Source organism: Zootoca vivipara, chromosome 14 (genome assembly GCF_963506605.1).
Source record: "Zootoca vivipara chromosome 14, rZooViv1.1, whole genome shotgun sequence".
Taxonomy (NCBI): Eukaryota; Metazoa; Chordata; class Lepidosauria; order Squamata; family Lacertidae; genus Zootoca; species Zootoca vivipara.
In genome coordinates, this window is record NC_083289.1 from 25,549,765 (window position 1) to 25,571,327 (window position 21,563).

Here is a 21,563-nt window from a genome sequence, read left to right on the forward strand (position 1 = left end):
GGAAATGTGCTGTAAGCAGGGTTTAGACTTCACCCCATTCCAGCATATGGATCCTTCACGAGTTCAAAATGTAAAGGTAGCTTGCCTCACCCTGGATGTGGGTGGGGTGGGTGCAAACTCCCCTGCACTGCACACAGCTCAAGCAACGTGTTAGGACAAGGAGGAGGGGAAGCTCAGGCTCAGGGGCCGAATGTGGTCCCCAAGCCATTCTATCTGGCCCTTGGAACTCTCCAGGCCACAGGCCCCACTCATACCTGGGCTCTACTTCACATGCTGGGTGTTTTTGCCCAGCTGGGATGTGTCCTTGAACTCTGATTATGCTTCTCGCTTGCCTGCCCATACCTGAGCAAAATCCACACCTGTTGCTCTGCCCACTTTTGCCCTGCCCTTCACTCTAATGTGGCCCTCAGGAGATTGCCCAGAAGTGAATGTGGCCCTCTGGCTGAACAGCTTTCCCCAACCCTGCTTTAGAATCAAGTTAAATAATCAAGCGAGACAAGCTGCTTTCAGGGGCTTCTTCACTGCATTCTGTGCCAATTTTGGGGCTGAGAGGGAACCCCTCCTCCCCCTCCAGTTGTGGTGCTCTTCCATTTCCCCTGGGAAAGAGGGGAGGGCGCCAATCCCAAGCCTAACATGTTCAAGTCACGTGGAGCCTAAAAGATTGCACTTTCGGACCCACGATCATTTGGCGGGCCTGAAACAAAGCAAGGGCTGCAAGATATTGAAACACTCCCATTCCAGGATGCAGAATCCAAGAGAGAAGACCATCCCAAGGATTGCAAATGTGAGAGGGCTGTACATTGTCCTCGCTTGTTTTAATACCTTGTCATGCAAAAGCACCACTGCATTAGGATCAGTGTCTTATTCCCCCTTTGCAGAGTCCTGATTTCCAACCCGGAGACTCTGGGGCTTGGAGTCACTGTACGCGTTGCATGATGCACACATAGCTTTTATGCACTTCTTTTGGTGACTCACAGATGTGCTTTTGTGTGCAATTTAAAAGTAAAACCCTGTCTTTTAGACACTTGCTGCCATGCTCATATCCTTTTGACATTGTCAACATGTGTACACCCCCCCGCCCTCCAATAAAATACCCAGTTTGCCTGCAAACACTAAATCTATGCTTCTGGTCTCAAAAGGCAGCTAATGTTTGTATGGGGGTGGAGTTTTGAACAAGCTGATTTTGCCAGCCCCTTCACACCACGCAAAATGCCGCATGGACCTTTCTCTGATGTCACACATATGAATGCCTTAATTGTCAAGAGAGTGCTTAAAACCCCTTCAACTCATTTGCATCCTTTTTATGCCTTCCTAAAGAACCATTAAATAAACTGCAAGTTTCAGGAGTTATACTGTTGCAATGTTTATTCTTTTTTTTTTGCTTTCATCTCTTTGCCACGTCTCCCCATGCCCCCAGCCTCCTCCAAAGCTTCCCAGTGGAGTCTTCAGTCCAGAATTCCAGGACTTTGTTAACAAGTGGTGAGTTCAGTTCTTGAGCAGTTTATTTTCAGAGGAAATGTTTTTTTTTACGTGTGTTTTTCAAAGTCTGTTTTGGGTACACTAGTACATAAAAAGTGTGGTTTTGCTTTTTGGAAAGGATCCTAAGCAGGCAGAGTCAAAATGCTTCTGGGTCTCCCAAATGCTAGACCTCTTTCCCCTTAATTTAATGAGGCCCTCCCAAACCCCACCCACATTTGACCCATGAGGCCATATTGGCCAACCCATACCCACCTGCCACCGTATATGACATCAGCTGTGGGACAGGTAAAGGCAGGGCATGGACAAAAAGGACTTTGGCAATGCCTGCATTCAGCTGTGGCTGCAAAGCACTTTGCGCCATGTTTCCCAAGCGCTGGCTATCAGCTGATAGTTGCTGCTTGGGTAGAGCTGCACACAGAACCTAGGGCTAGCAGTCAGCTGATTGTCAGCAGAAGGGAAATGCTATACATTCTTCTTTGCCCTCATGGTTTGATTTCCAGCAGCGTGGCAAGAACAGGTCATTTGAATCCCAGCTGTCAAACCTGGCCTGTGGGTGCGTGAAGGATCTGCTCCACTGGTCAGGATCCAATTCCCCACCCCAGATTCAGCCCACAGCACAAGCCAGGGTGAAGTTCTCTTGCACAAGCCCTGTTGAAATGTTCAGGAGCCACACAAGAGTACGGTAGTCATTCGGTGCCGTATCACCATCTAAAGCCGGCCAAATTGTGAGCAATGATTGGCATTGTCCGTTCTGCGGTGCAGATAGAACTGAAGTGGCAAGAAGAATATGACACTCTTTCCTTTTATGCAGCTTGGTCAAGAATCCAGCAGAGAGGGCAGACCTGAAGCAGCTGGTGGTGAGTGGAAACTCCTTTCTCTGCTAACAGTATTCTGGGGCTTTCCAAGATTCCTTCTGCCAGCTTTTGATATCTAGAGACTAGACAGAAGTCACGGTCTTAGGGAAGCTGGTATAAAAAGGGTCCCCTCTGGCCTCTACCTGTGCAAGGAAAATACATTTTGCTGCCTTAATCTGCTCCATGCTAATTATGTAACAACTCCCATGGGATCATCAAAGGTGGGCTTTCTTTGTTGTAACTCCTCCCCCCTTTTTTTGCATCCTCTAGGTCCACACATTCATAAAGAGATCAGAAGCCGACGAAGTGGATTTTGCAGGCTGGCTGTGTGCCACCATAGGCCTTAACCAGCCTAGCACCCCAACCCACATGGGAGGAGTCTGAATTTGGAGTCTCCAGGGCAAGCAACACACCAAGAGCTCCTGCGGCCGATTCCTCCTGCTCTTCCCACGCCACCTTCATTCCAAGTGGAGTCTGACCAGGACTTCCCCCTGCAGGACCCACTGAAAGCAAACTGGAATGGCGCCTGGTGGATTTGTGTTCCAAGCTACTTCCTGTTCCAACTGTTTAAAGCTGTTTTGGTCCCGTTTCTCAGAGCTTCTGTCTACTAAAAAAAAAGTCTATTCCCCAGCCCATAAACCTCCCCTTTAAAAGTGTCTCCCTAATTTTAGCATGTGCCAAATTCTCCCCCCCCCTTTTATTTCCTCTTTAGGGTTCTAAATTAACAGCTGTTGTGTTTTGATTCCTTATTTGTTAACTGACCAAACATGTGATGCTTTAAGTGATAGTGATATGGCAAATTTGGCACTGGATGTTGGGATATCCTTTCAGAAGTAGGAAATCCTGCTGGAGCTGCTTCCTTCTCACCTCTGCTGGGTTGTTTTGACCGTGAGCCTTTTGTGACTTTGGTGGTACTTTCCCCCAAGCCTTGCTTAGCCAGTGTTGCGGGCAGAACAGTTCAGAGATGCCCCAAGTCAAGTCTCCCCTGAAGCATGTCTTTGCTGCTGCTAATCTGAGACTGAAGTTATGAATAATGGCTCTGATATTTTGATTTGTATAACAGACTCTTGGTAAATGTGAGTAGGACCCCGTGCTGTAGACTGCTGCCACCCCCCACCCACCCCGGTCAACACATAGAAATCTGTTGGCACTTCTATTTATTTTTAAGTGTCTTGTTGCATATGTTTGGGATTTGCTTAGTGTATACATCTCTCCCCTTCCAGTTAATTTGGTACAGGCAGCTGCCCGGATATGCACATTCAATATGTGTGAGACCAAACCTGGAAGTGACCCGGAAACGCCCTAAAGACATCACTGAAACGTCATTTTAAAAGGGCAAGAACGGTGTTTGTGGGCTTTTTCAATGGGTTTCAATTATGCGCAATTTCACTGATGCGCACGGTGCCTCGGAACATAATCCCCGTGTAAACGGGGGGCTGCCTGTATCTGTATTTTGAGAACAGGTGATGAAAGAACTATTTCTCTCAGCCAGAATCAAAGACCCTTTTTGATGAATAAATAATAATAATAATAATAATAATAATAATAATAATAATAAACACATCAGAATGGTTTCCCTTCTAGGTCTGCTGAAGTTTGATAGGACAAATTGTGCATACTCAAGTGTTTGAAAATTCTTTTAATCATTTTTATTATTTCAGGTGTTTCATCTTACACTAATAAATGTCATGAAGTTACTTCAGGGAGTGGGTTATTAATTGTGGTTCGTTGGTATCAAGACGGATTCAAGGCATTTGGGCAAAGGGGGGGGGGAAGGAGAGGTTTGCTTCTCCAGCGCTGCCCTTTGTGATCTGCGCATCCTCCTCCTCCTCCTGGGCACATTGTCTCCCATTCAGTTTGTAGATTTCCTTCCATTCTTCCTTGTGGCACATCAGGCTAACCTCTTCAGCGCATAGCTAAGCGATGGAATTTGCTACCACAAGATGTAGCAATTGCCACCGACTTGGGTGGCTTGGAAAGAGGATTAGACAAATGCATGTAGGATAAGGCTATCAATGTCTAATCAGCCACAATGGTAATATATTACTACTCCCAGTATCTGTGCATGCCAGAGACTAGCAATTGCAAGTGGGGCAATTTATAATGCTACACACCCATGCACCAACCCGCCCACCCACCTGACTATTAGTTGGGAGTTTATGTGCTGCTTGCAGTTGTTCACTCCACCTCAAAGCCTGTGACGGATAAGGAGACCCCTCAGCTGTTTGCACACATCTGTATGGCCATACATCTGGGTTTAGCCCCACTCCCTTGGGTGATGTTCAGCTATTACACCGTAAACCAGCACGTGTGAAATCCTGACACTGGATCACATACACATGAAACAAGAGAGCCAAAACTCCCCAGGCCCCTCTCTGGTCTTGCCTAAGCCCACTGGGGAAAAAGCACCCGGGGCTGAGAAGGACATGGAATAAAAACACCCAGGAGAACAACCAGCTTCACTTCCCCTTCACTAAGAGGAAGCAGCACTGCTGGGTTGGCAGGTAGGAAAGAATCAGCTTCTTCTGCCATAGCAGCACAGAGCTAAGGGAGGCTGGAAAGAAGCGCTTCAGCTCTGAGGACCAGCACCCATTGCAGGCACTCAGCACCCTTGATCATAAGTACAGCACTTGTTTCCAGCAGGACCTATCTTAAAAACCCTTAGGTGGAAGCCCAAGGTATTTTAGACACGCTGCAATCAAGCCTGTGGTAGCCAAACTAAGCGTTTTTTGGGGGGGAGGGAGAATACTTGGGTACCTCATTCAAGGCAAGAAACCCCTGATTTTAGGAACAGTCTCCCCCTCTATTTTACACACAAATACAATCCGCTGACTTTTGCTGAAAGGAACACTGTTCCATATGCCCACTTCAGAAGTAAAAGCTTCTGTCTCAAAATGTTCCCCATTATTACTTGTAGACAATACGTAAAATGTTCAAAGTTTCATACCGTGGGTTAGAATCAAATGCTACATGCAAGGAAAGTCCCAAAGTACCGTTTCCGTTTGTAGTATTTGAGGTTGGATAGTGCCATTGGCTTAGACTTGGTGCTTTTTCATCTTACTTTCACCAGCAGCGGATGCTGCCAAGGGTAGATTATTGCTTTGGGAGGAGTTGTGTGTTGTACTTTTCCCAAATGCTACTTGGCTCAAAGTGTGTTTGTGTTTAAAAGGAATCATGCTACATAGTGATGCATCGACACTGCATTCTCCCAACACCCGCCACAGTTCATCACCGCCTCTGGAAGCCTTTGGGAAACCCAGATGCACTTGTGAATACTGTTTGGTCTCTGTAGCACCAAGCAAAGTCCAATGAAGTAATTTGCTTGAATGGTGGTGGACAGGGAGGTTCCTGAGTTTGGGAGGAAAAGGCTGTCAGGCTGCTGCATGCTCCACTTCATGAATCGGATTCCTCCTCCTCTTCCTCCTCCTCTTCCTCTTCACTGACATGCATTTGCAACTGCAATTTAGTTTGATTGATAGCAGCTTCATTGTCCATCTGTCCCGTCAGCATGCATAAAATAAAAAACCCAGTTACTTCAGGACAAAGAACGCAAACCAGAAGTGCCCTCCTATTTGAGAGATGCAACAACGTGCATAAACACCCCCAAATAAATCTTTCCAGGTTACTTGCAGGGTTGCCAAAGTTCATAGGTTCTTGCTTAGCCATTTTGATTTGTGGAACAGACACTGGTGCCACAGAATACTCATTCCACACTTGTTTTGTGTGGCAGCAATGACTACATTTGACTACCTGGGGTCACCAGGGGATGGCAGAAACCGAAAAGGAACAGTTGTTTAAGGAAAATTATGTTTTTTCTGCCTCTCTCCTGGTGCTACTCCCTACCCCCCACTCTTAGCGTGTCAGCAATGCTACGGGGACCATTCAGCTGGCTCAAATCCATTTTGGCACAGGAGGCAGCCTCCTTTCCAGGCAGGGGGAAATAAACACTAAAAGGATTAGCGGATGGCATGTTGCACCTCCTCACCAGCATTCGATCAGGGTCAGTTGTCTCTCTTGGCAACCTGACACTGCCTTCGTCCCAAAAGAGAACAGCGGGGAACGGGAACTTACGTTCTGATGCTCCTCCATCTCGGTATCGGGAGGTGCGGTCATTTTTCCTTCCCTGGCGCTGATCATGGACTGAAGGGCCAACTCTTCCACCTAGAAATGTTTTAAAGAACAGTTAAAGCAGCTCAGCCAAAATGTTAACCCCTGCAAGCTCACCCTTCGGCCACCTGGTGCTCTCTCCAGCTGGCATCAATAGAAGTTGGCAGTCCAAAACATCTGGAGGGCGCCAGGATGACAAAGCCTGTTCTCGTTCACCACCCAAAGTTGGGAAATTGGCATGATGCTGGTGAAATAGCTCAGTCGGTAGAGCATGAGACTCCTAATCTCAGGGTTGTGGGTTCAAACCACACATTAGCCAAAAGATTCCTGCATTCCAGGGGGTTGGACTAGATGGCTCTTGTGGTCCCTTCCAACTCTACAAATCTGTGATTCTATGAACACCAAAATTCAAATCCTCTAAGCTCTTGGGAGTATAAAAAGCTGCCTTACACTAAGTCAGACCATTGGCCCACCTAGCTCAGTATTGCCTACACGGAACGGCAGCGGCTCTCCAGAATTTCCGGCAAGGAATCTTTGCCAGCTGTACCTGGAACCTTCTGCATGCAAAGCAGATGTTCTACCAGTGAGCTAGAGCCCATTTCCCTGTGGGTAAATTATGCAATTCCCCACCCCAATAAAAAGCAATTTGGCTGGATTCACTAGAATAGGGGTCGGCAACGTGAGGCCCATGGGCTGGATGTGGCCCACGAAGACCGTTTTACCAGCCCACGAGCCGCCCCTGAACCGAGCTGCCCGCTTGGTGAGTCCCCTGCGCGCTGCGCTAAACCAGCACAGTGCGGTGACTCACTGAGCGGCACCAGAAATTGCGTCTGCGCACGCTCAGATACTGGAAACCGCACCTGTGCATGCCCAGATGCCGAAGATTGCTTCTGCACAAGCACGATTTCTGGCATCTGGGCATACACAGAAGCAATTTCCGGTGCAGCGGACATGCGCAGGCGCGCTTTCCGGCATCACGCTGCACCAGTCCGGCCCACGGAAATCTCCGTGGGAGTGATCTGGCCCATGGCTGGTAAACCTTGCTGACCCCTGCACTAGAAGGTAGGATTGTCAAGAAACAGCAGAACCAAACAGCTTACGGCAAACATTCAGGTGCATGGAGTTTAGTTAGTCTTGCTCCTTTGAATATAAAGTCATGTTGACATGTTAGAATGAAGAACAGAAGTAGTGGGTTACAGCAGGTGGAGGAGAAAGAGCTCGGGAAGACGGGTAGCTGTAAACAAAATTAAAATTCCCACTTCAAAAGCATTCGAGTTTCATTAAAAAAAAAAAGTCCACAGGGATGGATGTGGAGACAGCATTGCCCAGATTTACAAAATTACCGCATCACAAGGATTAGAAATTTAGGGTCGTAGAATTGTAGTGTTGGAAGGGATTTTTAAAAATAATTACTTTTAAAAGAAAGCTGAATTCCATGCTTGCAATGCACACTTAACAGGCACATGGAATGAAGCCAGCTCTAACTGTGGGTGCCAAACAATGGCGAGCAAGCATCAGCATAGCATCTAGCACTCTGCACATGCCAGGAAGCTTAAACTCTAATCTCTTCCGGAAAGTGCATTCCCTAGCTCTCTATTTATAACACTGCCGTGTTTGTGTGCCCCCCCCCTCCATACCAGAGCCTTAGCACTCAGCTGAAAGCTGTACTAATGCTCCCAAAACCTTGTGGCATTTAAAACAAAACACTGCAAACAACCGCTCTGGTGCAACACTGGCCGGGCCCTTTTATACCTACAAGTTGCAGAAGAGGAAGCAAACAGTCACACTGCTTGGTCTATGGAGAAATTTCACTTTTGAATAAGCACTCTTCATCTGACCTTTGTTTAGAAGACCGATGAAAAGCTCACAGGACTGAAAAGACTACACCAGGTTTGGGGAACCTGTAGCCCTCCAGCTGTTGTTGGACTACAACTGCCAACAGCCCTGGCTAGCATGGCCAAAAGCCAGGGATGCTGGGAGTTGCAACACAGGAAATTGCTTGATACCGAGTCAAACCATTGGTTCATCTTACTCAGCATCGTCTACCATGGCTGGCAGTGGCTCTCCGGGGTTTCAGATAGGAGTCTCAGTCCTACCTGGAGATACCAGGGATTGAACTTGAGTGCAGAATTCTGTCACAAAGCTATGCCCCCCCCCCCCAGGAACACCTGAAGAGCCAAAGCTTCCTTACTCCTGGGCTACGCACACAAGGCTGCCTGATTTACAGCAACTTCCTTATGGGATTTCTTCCTTGGGGGAGCTTCAAGATGAATATTGCTGTTTCTCTCCCCCCCCCCCAATCTTGGGGCTCTTTGAGAGACTGAAAGACAGGATATAAATACGTAAATTTCTAAATTATTATGTATGCCAATACAGCTTTCTGATATGGCGGTAATCTTTTCATATTGGGTGATCTCCAATTGAGTCACACTCAGGCTAAATGAGGCCTGCTGTGAATAGCTGTAATGTTGGATAGGACCCATTCAAACGGCAATATTGCCTAGCAAGTCATATTGAGCAATACGCTTCAGGTGGGAGAGAGAATGAGTGATATTCAATGTGAGCTGTACACAAAATAGATCCACAGAAATCAGTGAAACTTAAGGAACTCAAGCCCATTCATTTCAATGGGTTTACTATTGAGTATGACAAAAAGGAATTGTTGCAGGAAGAGGATGGATAGTGCACAAGAGCTGAGGAGAAGGCAGGCCTAAGGACTCTATTGAAATGAGGAAAAAATAGCGGCCGACTACTGTGAAAACAGAGCTGAATAAAGAGAAGAGGAAGGAAAGGGTTTGATTCTTAAGTCACATCCATACCATACATTTCAAGCACATGACTTCTCCCAAATAACCTTGGGAACTATAGTTTAAGGGCACTAGGAATTGGAGCTCTGTAAATTCCCAGGATTCTTGGGGGAAGCCATGTACCTGAAATGTATGGTGTGGATATGCCCTTATTTGCACAAACACATGTGTGCTACAGAGGCAAATGAGAACATCCAGGAACATAAAATGTACCTGTGAGGGACAGGGGATATCGCGAAGTCCCTCCCCTCCTGAGTTCAAGCCCATCCCCGAGCGCAGGGGAAAGCAGGGAGAGTTCCGATTCCAGTGGGGAAGCAGGAAGTCGTGTCCGAGGCTCAGACAAGGTAGCGGAGCCAGGGTCCCAGGTGGGACAGGAAGGGGCAAGCAAGGGGGGCAGACCCATCCCCCCAACTCCGGAATTGCGCAGAAAGCGGAGAGGGAAGAGGATGGGTCTACCAAAGTTGTTATGTTGGAGAAAAACGCGCCAAACGCCATTCGGAGGTTCTGATTCAAGCTGAGAAGATGTGTCCTTGTAAATAGCATTGCCTTCAGCACTGTAAATACGCAGCACCAATAAAAGATAAAATGCAGAGCTGTGTAGAGTCGTTACTCTGAAGTAGCCCGCTCCGGCCACTGTGACAGCACCCATATAAAAACAAATAAAGAGCCCAAGGACCTCCAGCCTATGTCAATCTGGTGTCCTCCAGTTGCGTAGACTGCAACTTTCTCAAGCATGGGATCCTCTGTCACACAGGAGACTGTCTTATATAGAAACAGGCACTGGGCCTCTCCAGCTCAGTACTATCTGTCCTAGGGATGGAGACCTGCAACCCTCCAGCAGACATCAGCCTTCACCTCGCACCATCCCTGGCCATTGGCCACGATGGCTGGGGCTGATGGGGACATCCAACATCTGGGAGGACTACATATTCCCCACCCAGGACCTGAAATAATTCCAATAAGATGCAGAATAAAATCTAATATATTTTCACCCAAAAGGAAAGCAGTGTCCAACCTGGTGATAACCAAATGAGCAATGTTAAGGAGGGAGCTGCAGCTCAAGATAGGAAAAGAGGTGTTAAGGGAACACCTAGCTACATTAAATGAATTCGAATTTCCGGGACCTGATGGGCTGCACCCAATGGTAATAAAAGACGCAGCCAGGCAGATCCTCTACCACGGCGCTGACCCGTTCCAACCAAAGCCTGGGTTCTGCCAGCAAACCCACAGCCGTGGTCCCCCAAAGTCTCATTTTGCATGGGAGGGGATCAAAAAAACCTCAAACTCGCTGACAGAACGTCCCTCCCCCCCTGCTGACGGGCTGCACTCGCCAGGCGTTTGCACCAAGTGCAACTCAAACACGGGTTGAGGAGACGCGTGCACACGTGCACCTGCATAGACGCACACCAAACGACCTAAATTGCATATGCAAATGAACCCCCTTCCCCACCCCACCCCCGCAGCATCCATACACAGGCCCAGAAAGCCTCTCCTCCCTCTCGCTCCTGTTCTTTCAAACCGCGCCCCCCCCCACCGACCTTGAGCCGGTTGAGCTGATCGTGCAGTGCCGCCTTGACCCGCAGCAGCGTCTCCTCCTCCTTGCGCAGCTCCTGCAGCCGGCTCAGCATCCTGCTGCTGCTGCCGCCGCCGCCACCTCAGGCCGCGTGGAGTGATGACGCTACCTTCGTCGCGGCCACTCGCCTACCCGGAAGGAGGCAGCGCCATTTTGCTTGATGGCGGAAGTACTAAAAATGTTCCGCCAGATAGCTGCCTCGGCAATCCTTTTCCCCGACCCTTTTATTGGCCACTCCGCTTTCCGGCAGCAATTGGAGGCCCGCCTACAGGATCTCCCATTCTGCACTTCGGGCAGGGAATCACGTCTGCTCCTACGGGTACTTTAGCAGACCGGTTTACCCATTGCAGCGGCATAATTTCTCATTGCAAAAGGAAGCGAGGGAAAGAAATTTCTTTTCTGGTTCCTCTCCTGCATCAGGATGAGAGGTAGCGCATAACGTAACAGATTCAGCAAGAATGTTTCCAATTCTGCTATCCTCTTCGTTGTATTTAAAATAGCAAACCTGCAGTTGTAGTAGCCCTTATGTAGCTCAGAGTCTGCTAGTGGGATAGGAGAGCTGAATATATTGCCAATATATTTCACATCTGGCAACTGATGTGCCCCTTTGGTTTCAGATAGTACTTGGGTAGTCTAAAAATCCCGACACATAGTGGCCATGGTGGCTTTTACTAGATGTAATGTATTTAAAAGGTAAAGGGGCCCCTGACCATCAGGTCCAGTCGTGTCCGACTCTGGGGTTGCGGCGCTCATCTCGCTCTATAGGCCGAGGGAGCCAGCGTTTGTCCGCAGACAGCTTCCGGGTCATGTGGCCAGCATGACAAAGCTGCTTCTGGCGAACCAGAGCAGCGCACGGAAACGCCGTTTACCTTCCCGCCGGAGCGGTCCCTATTTATCTACTTGCACTTTGATGTGCTTTCGAACTGCTAGGTGGGCAGGAGCTGGGACCGAGCAACAGGAGCTCACCCCATTGCAGGGATTCGAACCGCCGACCTTCTGATCAGCAAGCCCTAGACTGTGGTTTAACCCACAGCGCCACCTGGGTCCGTAATGTATTTAGTGTATACTCAATTCTGACCAAACTATACCTCGATGCCAGATGTGAAATATACAGTGGTACCTTGCAAGACGAATGCCTCGCAAGACGAAAGCGTCTTGCAATTTTTATGGTGACTCGCAAGACGAATTTTTCTATGGCCGTGCTTCGCAAGACAAATCCCCCTCTGGGTTTTTTAGATTGTTTTAAATCGCAAAACTGTCAATACCCAGGATGCATTGTGTCTGGAGCTTTAGAAAGCCTCCCCAGTGCAGCCTGGGCTCACTTCTCGACGTGCAGTTCCAGGGTTGACTTCGAGGAGAAAAGAAACTTTTTAAAAGCTTTTTGCAAGGTTTTCAGCAGTTAAGGTAAGTTTCTTTGCACTTTTCGTAACTTTTCATAAAAAACCTTTTTAAGGTTTTCAGTACCCTTCTTCAAGGTTTAAACTGCCTTTTTAAAGTGCCTTTTAAGGTTTCTCAGTGCCTTTTTTAAAGGTTTTAACTGCCCTTTTTTTTCTTCAAAAAAGTGCCTTTTAAGGTTTCTCAGTGCCTTTCCTTTTTTTAAGGTTTTAACTGCCTTCTTTTTTGCAAATTTTGCAAATTGTAGCAATTGTGCTGACATGGGTCCCAAGAAGGCTGCTCCTGCAGAGGCAGAGGCCGGGAAGAGGACCAAGGAGAAGATTACACTAGAGATGAAGAAGGAGATCATCCGGAAGCACAACGGAGGCGTGCGAGTGACAGACCTCGCCAGGGAGTACGGGAGGAATCCATCCACCATCGCAACCATCCTGAAGATGAGGGAGAAGATCCTTGCGACAGATGTAGCCAAGGGAGTCACCAGGATCGTGAAGAACCGGCCAGCTGTTCTGGAGGAGGTGGAGAAGTTGCTGCTCATCTGGATGGAAGAGAAGCAGCGTGCAGGGGCCACAGTGACTGAGGCTGTCATTTGTGAGAAGGCCAAGGCCTTGCACGCAGCCCTCGTACAGCAACAGCCAGGAACCTCAGCTGAGTCTGAAGTCTTCAAGGCAAGCAGAGGTTGGTTTGAAAGATTCAGAATCAGATCTGGAATCCACAGCGTGGTCAGACATGGAGAAGCTGCCAGTTCTGATGTTCCTGCGGCTGAGGACTTTGCCACGGAGTTCCTGGAGGTCGTGAAGACACAGGGCTACCTTCCACAGAAGATCTTCAACTGCAATGAGACCGGGCTGTTTTGGAAGAGGATGCCCAAAAGGACCTTCCTGGTGGAGGACCACGACCAGCTGTCCACCCAGGAGCTGGTCGAACTGCAGGCAGGGGCTACACAGGAGCAGACCCCTTTGGAAGAGGAAGAAGTGACAATTGAGGAACAGCTGTCCTCCACAGAACTGAAGGACATCTGCCAACAGTGGGAAAACGTGCAGACTTATGCACGCCAGCACCACCCAGACAAGTCTCTGGCACATGACCTTGCGAACACATTTGACACAAGGATCATGTCCTCCTTCAGAGGGGTGCTGAAAAGGCGGCTGAAGCAGCAGACCATGGAGAGGTTGATCTTGAAGAAGGAAAGAGTGGAAGAGGAACCTGCTGCTCAGGCTAGCCAGCCTGAGACCGTTCCTGCCTACTCTGCAGCGCCTTCTACCAGTTGAAAAGCGTTCATGCCATCCCCAGAGACACCCTCCACAACTCTGGGTTGGACCACGTAAAAGGTGGTCCTGCCTCATGTTTGCTGATTTTTAAATGTTTTTGTCATGTTTAAAAAGTTGAAGTTTTGTGCTTGAAATTTTTGAAATCCTCTGTACTGTACAGTATTTATGCCTTTACAGAGCACTTTATAAACACTCTGTAAACCCAAATTGATTTTGTTCTGACTTTTTTTGCCCATAGGAACACATTAATTAAATTTCAATGCATTCCTATGGGAAACCACGCTTTGCAAGACTAATTTTTTGCAAGACGAAGACTCGCGGAACGAATTTCGTCTTGAGAGGTACCAGTGTATTGGCATTATTTTCAGCTCTCCTACCCCACTGCACCACCTCCATTTTTCTGTAGACATAAGTTTTCATAGTTGAGCACTGCCTCTTAGTTTAAGATTTTTTTTTTTAAGGGACCCGACCATTGGGTCCAGTCATGAGAGACTCTGGGGTTGCGGCACTCATCTCGCGTTATTGGCAGATCATGTGGCCAGCATGACAACGCCGCTTCTGGTGAACCAGAGCAGCACATACAGCTTCCAGGTCATGTGGCCAACATCACACGGAAACGCGGTTTACCTTCCCGTTTGGAGCAGTACCTATTTACTTGCACTTTGACATGCTTTCGAACTGCTAGGCTGGCAGGAGCTGGGACTGGATGCGGCCCAATCGCCTTCTAAATCCGGCCCACGGACGGTCCGGGAATCAGCATCTTTTTACATGAGTAGAACGTGTCCTTTTCTTTAAAATGCACCTCTGGGTTATTTCTGGGGCCTGCCTGGTGTTTTTACATGAGTAGAATGCGTGCTTTTCTTTAAAATGCATCTCTGGGTTATTTGTGGGGCATAGGAATTTGTTCATATTTTTTTCCAAAATATAGTCCGCCCCCCACAAGGTCTGAGGGACAGTGGACCGGCCCCCTGCTGAAAAAGTTTGCTGACCCCTGCCCTAGGTTGTGGTTTAACCCACGACACCTGCGTCCCTTAAGATACAGGCTTGCTTTTGCTGGGATTGCAGAGCTACCCTTCTGCACTTTCTAAGCAGCAGTTCAAAAGATTGGGCGTGTCAGAAGTTGCAAACTGAAGCTCTAACAGAAAAAAAAAATAATCCCAGAACTGGCTGAGTGCTGAACTATTTTGTGTATTCCTTCATATTTACTATTGGTACTATTTCTATAGCAATGAGCTCTCCTCACTTAAGTTTAAAAAAGATTTATAGCCCATCCTTCCATTCTATATATTCAGTGGTCAGGGACAATCTACAATTATTACCAAAAACATTCAGAATCAAAACTGCATGTCAACTGCAACCTGCTCTGCAGCAACTTTGAAAGCAGGCTTTAGTCAAGTGTTTTGTGATATCCCATTAACTGCAAGTTGTATTTCCACATATGCCCATTTAAAAGCCCTTTTCAATATCCCTATAACTCCCTCCAATGCCCATTCCACACTACTGATGAAAGTTTTAATGAGTTTGCATCCTAATTAAATCCATCACCTCAAAACTTCCATCTCTACTTCCCCTCTAATTTTGTTCAGACTCCAAATTCTATCCGTTATAACTTGAGGTTTTGTGTGTCAGAATTCTTCTGAAGAGTAACTCACAAGTCCTATCACTCCACTTCAGAGTAGTTTATGGGGTACTATAAATAACATGGTATCCAAAAAAATAGGTTTTGATATGTCTTTATAACACATGCAAATAATCTTAGGCCTCTGGGCTCAACCATTCCATAAAAATGTATTTACTGGCTTCTGAATTTCCATTCCATTCTTTCAGGACTGAAGGGCCTCAATGCAAATGATTAATAAAGACAGCACTCTGGATAGATTTGTTTTTTATTAACTGTAATCCACAGTACAGCCCTTTTCAGCACTGAAGCAGAGAAGTGCCAATTCTTGTCTTATTTATTCTGCAGTTTCCTTCTTTTTAGCTGCAGTTTCCTTCTTTTTAGCTGCAGTTTCCTTCTTTTTAGCTGCAGCTTCTGTCTTTTTAGCTGCAGCTGCAGCCTCAACCTTTGCTTTGCCCTTTGCTGCTTTCTCTTCTCTAAGCTTGTGCTGTAGGGAAAAATTAAGATGGTTATACTCCGCAATGTTTTGAAAACAGGTAAGCCAATTTCAATCCAATTTTTACCCCACTTACATTCTTAGCATGGCGCAAAATGGTGTTGCGTCTCATAGTCTTGGCATATGGATTCAGTTTAATCATAATTCTCAAATTCTTCAGTGGATTCTTCTTAAGAACTCTGCGGTGAATCTTTTTCCTGCAGAAGGTGGTTGGGTGAGTACATAGCTCTTTTATTTATAGCCTAGTCATCACCATAATACAGTCCAGATGGGTTAGGTTATATACAGCTCAATAACATAAAAAAGGATTCCTAAGCTCTGTTAGGATGCCAAACACAGATACTAGAAGAGAATCTGTGTGCAGCAACTAGAAAAATACTGCTACACAATATGACAGAAATTCAAGATTCAAATCTAAAATTCCCTCTTGAAGCTTCATTTCCCCTTATCTGTGTTCCAGAAAACACCCAGTGTCTCACTTGCATCACTACTTTAAGCACTACTATTTAGGTTGAAAATTTAAAACAAACACTAACTTTGGTGCACGGAGGGCCTTCTGGATCTCTTGACTTTTCAAGATTCTTCCAAGATCTGTATTGGTCATCTTGTGCATTGGCAGGCTGCATTTAAATACAGGCATGTTACAGTTTTAGCACTGAGAACTCTCTCACACAAATACATTTCATCTCCTTTAAGTTACTGATGAGTAGATATTACAAGTAGCACTCATTATTTGCATGAGCACCCTTCCATTTGTCATAAGTAGGCCTGGGCAGAATTCAAAAAGGCAGAGTACAAAATGTGACAATTTCTCACTAAAATAGGGCAACCTCAATCATGCACAACCACATTTATACAATCCCCTGCCCCAACTGGGATTTGAACCCACCTCCGCTATTTCCTACAGCCCTTCCTCACCCAAGCCAATGCCTTGGGGAAGTGGGAGCCATCCACTGTCTGCCATCCTCTCCTCCTTGATAAGGTGTTTTCCAGCCTGAAAAGGAGGCATCAAGGAGGAATGGCAACTATTATGGGATTTTCCAGTGAGCATACTGATCAGTCACCAAGCCCACTACAATACTTGAAACTCCCAATTTATCTGCAGGGCAAGCAACACTTCTAACCACTACTTCTAACCACTAGTGAGGCTAAAGCAAACCCAACCAGAACCTAAAAACAAGCTTACTTGTAGTCACTCTTCAGGGTGGCTGGCTTACGCCAGGTGCCATACAAGTCATCCAACTTGCGGAAAGCACTTTCAGTCCAAATGCAGAAACGTCCAACATGGCCACCAGGAGCAAGTCTTAAAAGGTTCAACTTGTTGACATCAAGAAGGGTAATCCCTGTTAGATAAGAGCACAGTGTACGTGTTTTAAGTACACGTGTTCACTATTCTGATTAATGAATTGTTTTCTTACTGCCTAATACATTGGACCTAGAAGATAAAAGGGAACATATTCCCTTAACCATATTCCCACCTAAAGATTCATCCTCAATCTGGATATTTAGTCAGAACCTCCACCAAATCATGTGTTTCATAAACACGGACCAATGAAGTGGAATATCATCATTTTTTACACCCCTCCAGCCTACAACCTCCCTCATGCATCTTGCATAGTAATTCAAAAGCTACCTGGGATGTTCCTGAAAGCTTTTATGATGCCATTGTCCTCATTGTAAATAATGCAGGGTCCCCTGCGCTGGATGCGGCGGCGGTTCCTCATTTTTCCCTTGCCTGCACGCATACGCTGGGAGGCATAGACCTGGGTGGAAACAAACATTTTGTGTAAAAACCAAGTAACCACTTTCAGGGCTAACAACTGTGCTTCTGCAACTCAGAACTTCACAATCATCACTGTTCATCTGAAACACGGACCAGTGAAAAATTCATCATTTTGCAGAAGCAACAGTAATCAGGTTGCTGAATGCTTTTAACTATAAGAAGCTTTAAAGAAAAAGTTCTTAGATTAGTTACACAGACACACACACACACACACACACACACACACACACACACACACACACACACAGAGAGAGAGACCTCTACCATCCCTGATTTTTGCAGACAACACTCAGCACACCTTTTTGATATCATTCCAGGCTTTCAGCTTTTTAAGCAGTAGAACAGCTTCCTTTGTTTTCTTGTAGCCCTCGACTTTGTCTTCAACCACCAGAGGAAGTTCTGGAATCTCCTCAATGCGGTGGCCTGTTAAGATAGGAAATTTTAGATTTTAGTGCACACTGACTACAATGACAAATAAACAACCACCACCACAAAATGTCTGGGTTCATTAATGAACACCAAGAATAGAAAAAAAACAACAACAACCCTGCACTCTAAGCCTGTTAACCTGAAAACCCACTTATAACATCCCAATACAGTATGTACTCCAACTGTCCTCCAGATTCATCAGTCACCTTCTATTCCCAGTGTGGTTAAACTGCAAAAGTTGTTGGGACTACAAGTCGTCATCATCCCTGACCGCTGGCAGTGCTGGCTGAGGCCGACTGGAGTTGGTCTGCAACAGCTGGAGTTACAGGCTCTGTAAAAGGTGCTCTACTTCCTATAAACGTGGGCTACAAATACAAACTGCCCCACAATTACAACTATGTCACATTTAGTAAGTACATTAATGGCCCTACATAAAACAACATACTTGCCTTTGGACAGAACAAGTGCCGGAAGAGATGAAGCTGCCAGAGCAGAGCAGATGGCATAGCGCTTCTGAGGTACGTTCACCCTACGATGCCAGCGTCGCCAAGTCTTGGTTGGGGCAAACATGCGGCCTCCACGACACATCTATTTGTCAAGTGTAAAGGATGGAAGCAAAGTATATTCTTGTGGAAGATCCACCCCCCTTTCAGTCTTGCTCAGAGTTAGCTGATCATCAACCATCTGTACCAGCCTGATGACAGCAGGCAACTGTCACTGCATACAGAGTAAGGCGCAAATTACGACATCATGGCAAGTACGATCCCTCTACGGTATTTCTAACCAGTTTCTAGACACACAATACATACTATCACAATGCTGGTAATAAATCATTATATTTCAATTGATTAGCTTTGCTCTCGAGGACATAACCAGAAAAGGCAGCCAGAGTCAAGGATACATTGCCAAAAGCACCCTGGCCAGATCGATGAGTTCCACCTCCACGAACCCTTGGGATACGAGCAACAGCTCTTCCAGTACCCCAAGATTCAGCACTGGTCTGATGACCTGAAAAGAAAAGAAGCATGCCATTAAATAATTACTGATCACCATGTTCTATGTCATTTTCCTGAAGGTGTTAACAGCCAACATCAGAACTTCCACTGATATCACAGAGCTCAAAAACACGGACCAATGAAGTGGAATTTCATCATTTCAACAAGGTATATATTTATTTTTATGCTATACAGATGACTTTTTAAACAGACTTTTATTCAGTCAGGTTTTCATAAATATATCCCAAAAGCTTTTTTTAAAAAAAATAAGAAGAGTATCTTAAATTTTCACTCCATAAGTTAATCCCAGTGGTATTGGTACAACTCTTACCTGCAAGTTCACTGACAGCATAGGGTTGCCTGTTGTTTTTCCGCAAGTTGGTATGGACAAAGTTCACAATATCTGGACGAATTGGAGCTTTAAACACAGCAGGCATAGTGACATTTTTACCCGAAACTTCCCCCTTTTCGGAATATACCGAAACCAAAGGACGAGTACAAGCCTGGAGATGGGGAGAGAAGCAATATCTCAAATACAAGCAACTGGTGTTATTGAAGTTCAGCGATAGCACAAATTTTGCTCAGTTTCGGAAAGTCGTCAGCTCAACGGCAACAGCAAGTGGACAGCAGGCTACTGCCCCTGAAGACCGGATAGGACGCAAATTACAGCATCATAGCAAAATGTGCCCTCATGCAATGTAATGCATTCTTGCACCTAACATAAAAATGCCTGTTATGTTAAATAAAGAATGAACATAGAGTACAAGTATTCTGCCTCATTTTTTAGACTCTCAGATGCCAGGGATTGAGAACTTGTAGCCCTCTAGATCGTCCATACAATGCAATTCCTGCCCACTACTCAGGTCTTCTACTGCATGCTATGAAACTGTTGGATCTGCTGACCACATAAGCAAGCAAGTTATAGAAGACACTGTCTGTAGGCAGTTTTCTCATCTGATTTTTGAAGGTTATTTATGATATAATCATTTTGTAGTTTTAGACTATTTGTGGTGTTTTTAATACTTTTTAAAAGTTTTCTATTATAATTTCAGCATCCAGTTTCCCTCAGTTGCCAAATGCATGCCTCTCAAAGTCTGACAAACAAGGTTAAAAAACAGCAGCTGTACTTTTTATCCTGCCCTGCCACATGCAACTGGTATTCAGAGGCATAGTGTCTGAACATGGAGGTTCATTTTAGCCATCAAGAATATAGATATTTAACACACAGCATTGATAAGCCCATTTTGCATGAATTAATTTAATCCCTTTAACCTCTAATAGGTAATATTAATGATGAAACATACAGGCCAGTGTAGAGCAGCAGCAGAGACTGAACTATGGAGTCCTGGTGCAAATCTTGTTTCTGCTCAACTCACTAAGTAGTCTTAGGGAAGCTGCAACACTCTCAACATCAGCTGCACTTGGAAGTTCTATAGTATTGTTGCTATTAACCATTTTAATAAATATTTACATCATTTAAGTTATGTGTATGGTTTCTAGACATTATGAGGCCAATGGGAAAGTTAGAAAAAACTGGAACATAGGCAACACTTATTTTACTGTTTCAACTACAATCTGCCATATGTAACTCAGTGCAAATAATTTTATATGGTGTCAAGACACATTTATTTAAAAAAGCATGTAGCAATTCTATGCATGTTTATTGGATTTAGTGCAGTTTACTCACCGGTAAGCACATATAGAATGAAAGCCCAACAAAAGTATAAACACGCTGGCTTAGTACCTTGGTTTACAACCATAATCCGTTCTGGAGGTCTGGTTGTAAACCAAAACAGGTTGTAACCCAAGGCACGCTTTCACCAATGGGGCCTCCCCCCCCAAAGGGTTGTAATAAAAAAAAGGGACACGCATTTCAGGGTTTGACATGGTTGTAATCCAAAACGGTTGCAAACCAAGGTACCACTGTAAATGCAAAATTTCCAGCAAAATACTCAGTGTCTTAATTGAAAGGTGCTGCACTCTATCCTACACGCATACGGTAGGATGACTGTCTCCCAGCCAACGTGGTGAATAGTCAGGAACGAACTCGAGCACGACCCTCTTCTGCTGCCGTAGACCCGCCTTGCCGCGCATCTTTGAGGATAAAGGCCATGTCTCTTGCGCTCGGGTGCTGATCGCGAGTTTCCCGCTGTGGGAATGCCGGACTAGGCCGGCCACTGACTCTTCCTTTGTGTGACTTAAGGTCACTCAATCCAATGAGCGGCGGTTGGGAGAGGGAGAGAAACGAGAAGCCAAAGGGGAAATAATTTCCCCTTCCAGGCCTCCGCATCCCCAGCGTTATCGGCTTCAGGCTGCGTCCCTCTTTCCTAGCTAAAGACCCTCCCTCAGGCAGCGGTCGGTGCGAGCGGGGAGGAAGACAAAAGAGCCAGGCAGCCAACGGAGCGGGCACTGGGCCTGCCCTCCCGAGTCAGCCAGGCCTCCACGCGGCGAATCCTCCGCTCCAAAATGGCGGCCGACCCGCTGTAACGCCGCTTCTCCCCTCCGCACCGCCCGGCTTATTCCCATTCTTCTTCTCTTCCTCCTCCTTTCCGCTCGCCATGGCGGCCTCCCCGCGACCACTCTGCCTCCCCAACCTCACCTCCGGCAGAGCCCCCGGCCCCTTCCCTGCTCACCATGATGGCGACTAGCGGAGGAGCCCCTCACGCTGGCTTCCCTCACCAACTCGGCCCCGACCGGAAAAGGAAGGACTGCTCGCGGCCGCTCCTCTTTTGCTGCTTGCGCACCTTTCCGCTCACAGG

The 21,563-nt window shown here is 46.4% G+C and overlaps 4 protein-coding genes and 6 non-coding genes across 10 annotated transcripts in view; 3 read left to right on the plus strand and 7 right to left on the minus strand.

Annotated features, from left to right (window-relative positions):
- MAP2K1 (mitogen-activated protein kinase kinase 1) overlaps nt 1-4,030 on the plus strand; it is a 40,204-nt gene extending 36,174 nt beyond the window's left edge. The window contains exons 9-11 of the mRNA XM_035131171.2: nt 1,418-1,479; nt 2,291-2,336; nt 2,604-4,030. Of these exons, the coding sequence (XP_034987062.1) occupies nt 1,418-1,479; nt 2,291-2,336; nt 2,604-2,717 (222 nt within the window). The 3' untranslated portion in view covers nt 2,718-4,030. The remainder of the gene's footprint in view (nt 1-1,417; nt 1,480-2,290; nt 2,337-2,603) is intronic.
- Nucleotides 4,031-4,068: 38 nt separating this feature from the next.
- On the minus strand, nt 4,069-10,902 carry SNAPC5 (small nuclear RNA activating complex polypeptide 5). Its single transcript, XM_035131172.2, has 3 exons — nt 10,786-10,902; nt 6,405-6,494; nt 4,069-5,828 (listed from the first exon to the last, which is right to left on the minus strand). Exons 1-3 carry the CDS (start codon nt 10,873-10,875, stop codon nt 5,727-5,729), a joined length of 282 nt encoding a protein of 93 aa, XP_034987063.1. The 5' UTR covers nt 10,876-10,902; the 3' UTR covers nt 4,069-5,726.
- On the plus strand, nt 6,683-6,759 carry TRNAR-CCU (transfer RNA arginine (anticodon CCU)). The gene has a single exon. It is a non-coding gene; the product is annotated as a tRNA-Arg (tRNA).
- A 750-nt stretch (nt 10,903-11,652) lies between the features above and the next one.
- LOC118093057 (tigger transposable element-derived protein 1) lies at nt 11,653-13,715 on the plus strand. The gene is made up of 2 exons (XM_035131795.2): nt 11,653-12,224; nt 12,463-13,715. Exon 2 carries the CDS (start codon nt 12,476-12,478, stop codon nt 13,481-13,483), a length of 1,008 nt encoding a protein of 335 aa, XP_034987686.1. The 5' UTR covers nt 11,653-12,224; nt 12,463-12,475; the 3' UTR covers nt 13,484-13,715.
- Nucleotides 13,716-15,351: 1,636 nt separating this feature from the next.
- Nucleotides 15,352-21,545, minus strand: RPL4 (ribosomal protein L4). Its single transcript, XM_035131859.1, has 10 exons — nt 21,438-21,545; nt 19,136-19,307; nt 18,711-18,817; nt 18,259-18,397; nt 17,679-17,803; nt 17,231-17,360; nt 16,784-16,940; nt 16,134-16,217; nt 15,674-15,794; nt 15,352-15,588 (listed from the first exon to the last, which is right to left on the minus strand). The coding sequence occupies exons 1-10, from the start codon at nt 21,438-21,440 to the stop codon at nt 15,439-15,441; spliced, it is 1,188 nt and encodes a 395-aa protein (XP_034987750.1). The 5' UTR covers nt 21,441-21,545; the 3' UTR covers nt 15,352-15,438.
- Nucleotides 17,103-17,173, minus strand: LOC118093331 (small nucleolar RNA SNORD18). Its single transcript, XR_004693622.2, has one exon. It is a non-coding gene; the product is annotated as a small nucleolar RNA SNORD18 (small nucleolar RNA).
- Nucleotides 17,429-17,496, minus strand: LOC118093332 (small nucleolar RNA SNORD18). Its single transcript, XR_004693623.1, has one exon. It is a non-coding gene; the product is annotated as a small nucleolar RNA SNORD18 (small nucleolar RNA).
- On the minus strand, nt 18,466-18,565 carry LOC118093333 (small nucleolar RNA SNORD16). The gene has a single exon (XR_004693624.1). It is a non-coding gene; the product is annotated as a small nucleolar RNA SNORD16 (small nucleolar RNA).
- Nucleotides 18,897-18,968, minus strand: LOC118093330 (small nucleolar RNA SNORD18). Its single transcript, XR_004693621.1, has one exon. It is a non-coding gene; the product is annotated as a small nucleolar RNA SNORD18 (small nucleolar RNA).
- On the minus strand, nt 19,383-19,483 carry LOC118093334 (small nucleolar RNA SNORD16). Its single transcript, XR_004693625.1, has one exon. It is a non-coding gene; the product is annotated as a small nucleolar RNA SNORD16 (small nucleolar RNA).
- Nucleotides 21,546-21,563: the final 18 nt, after the last annotated feature.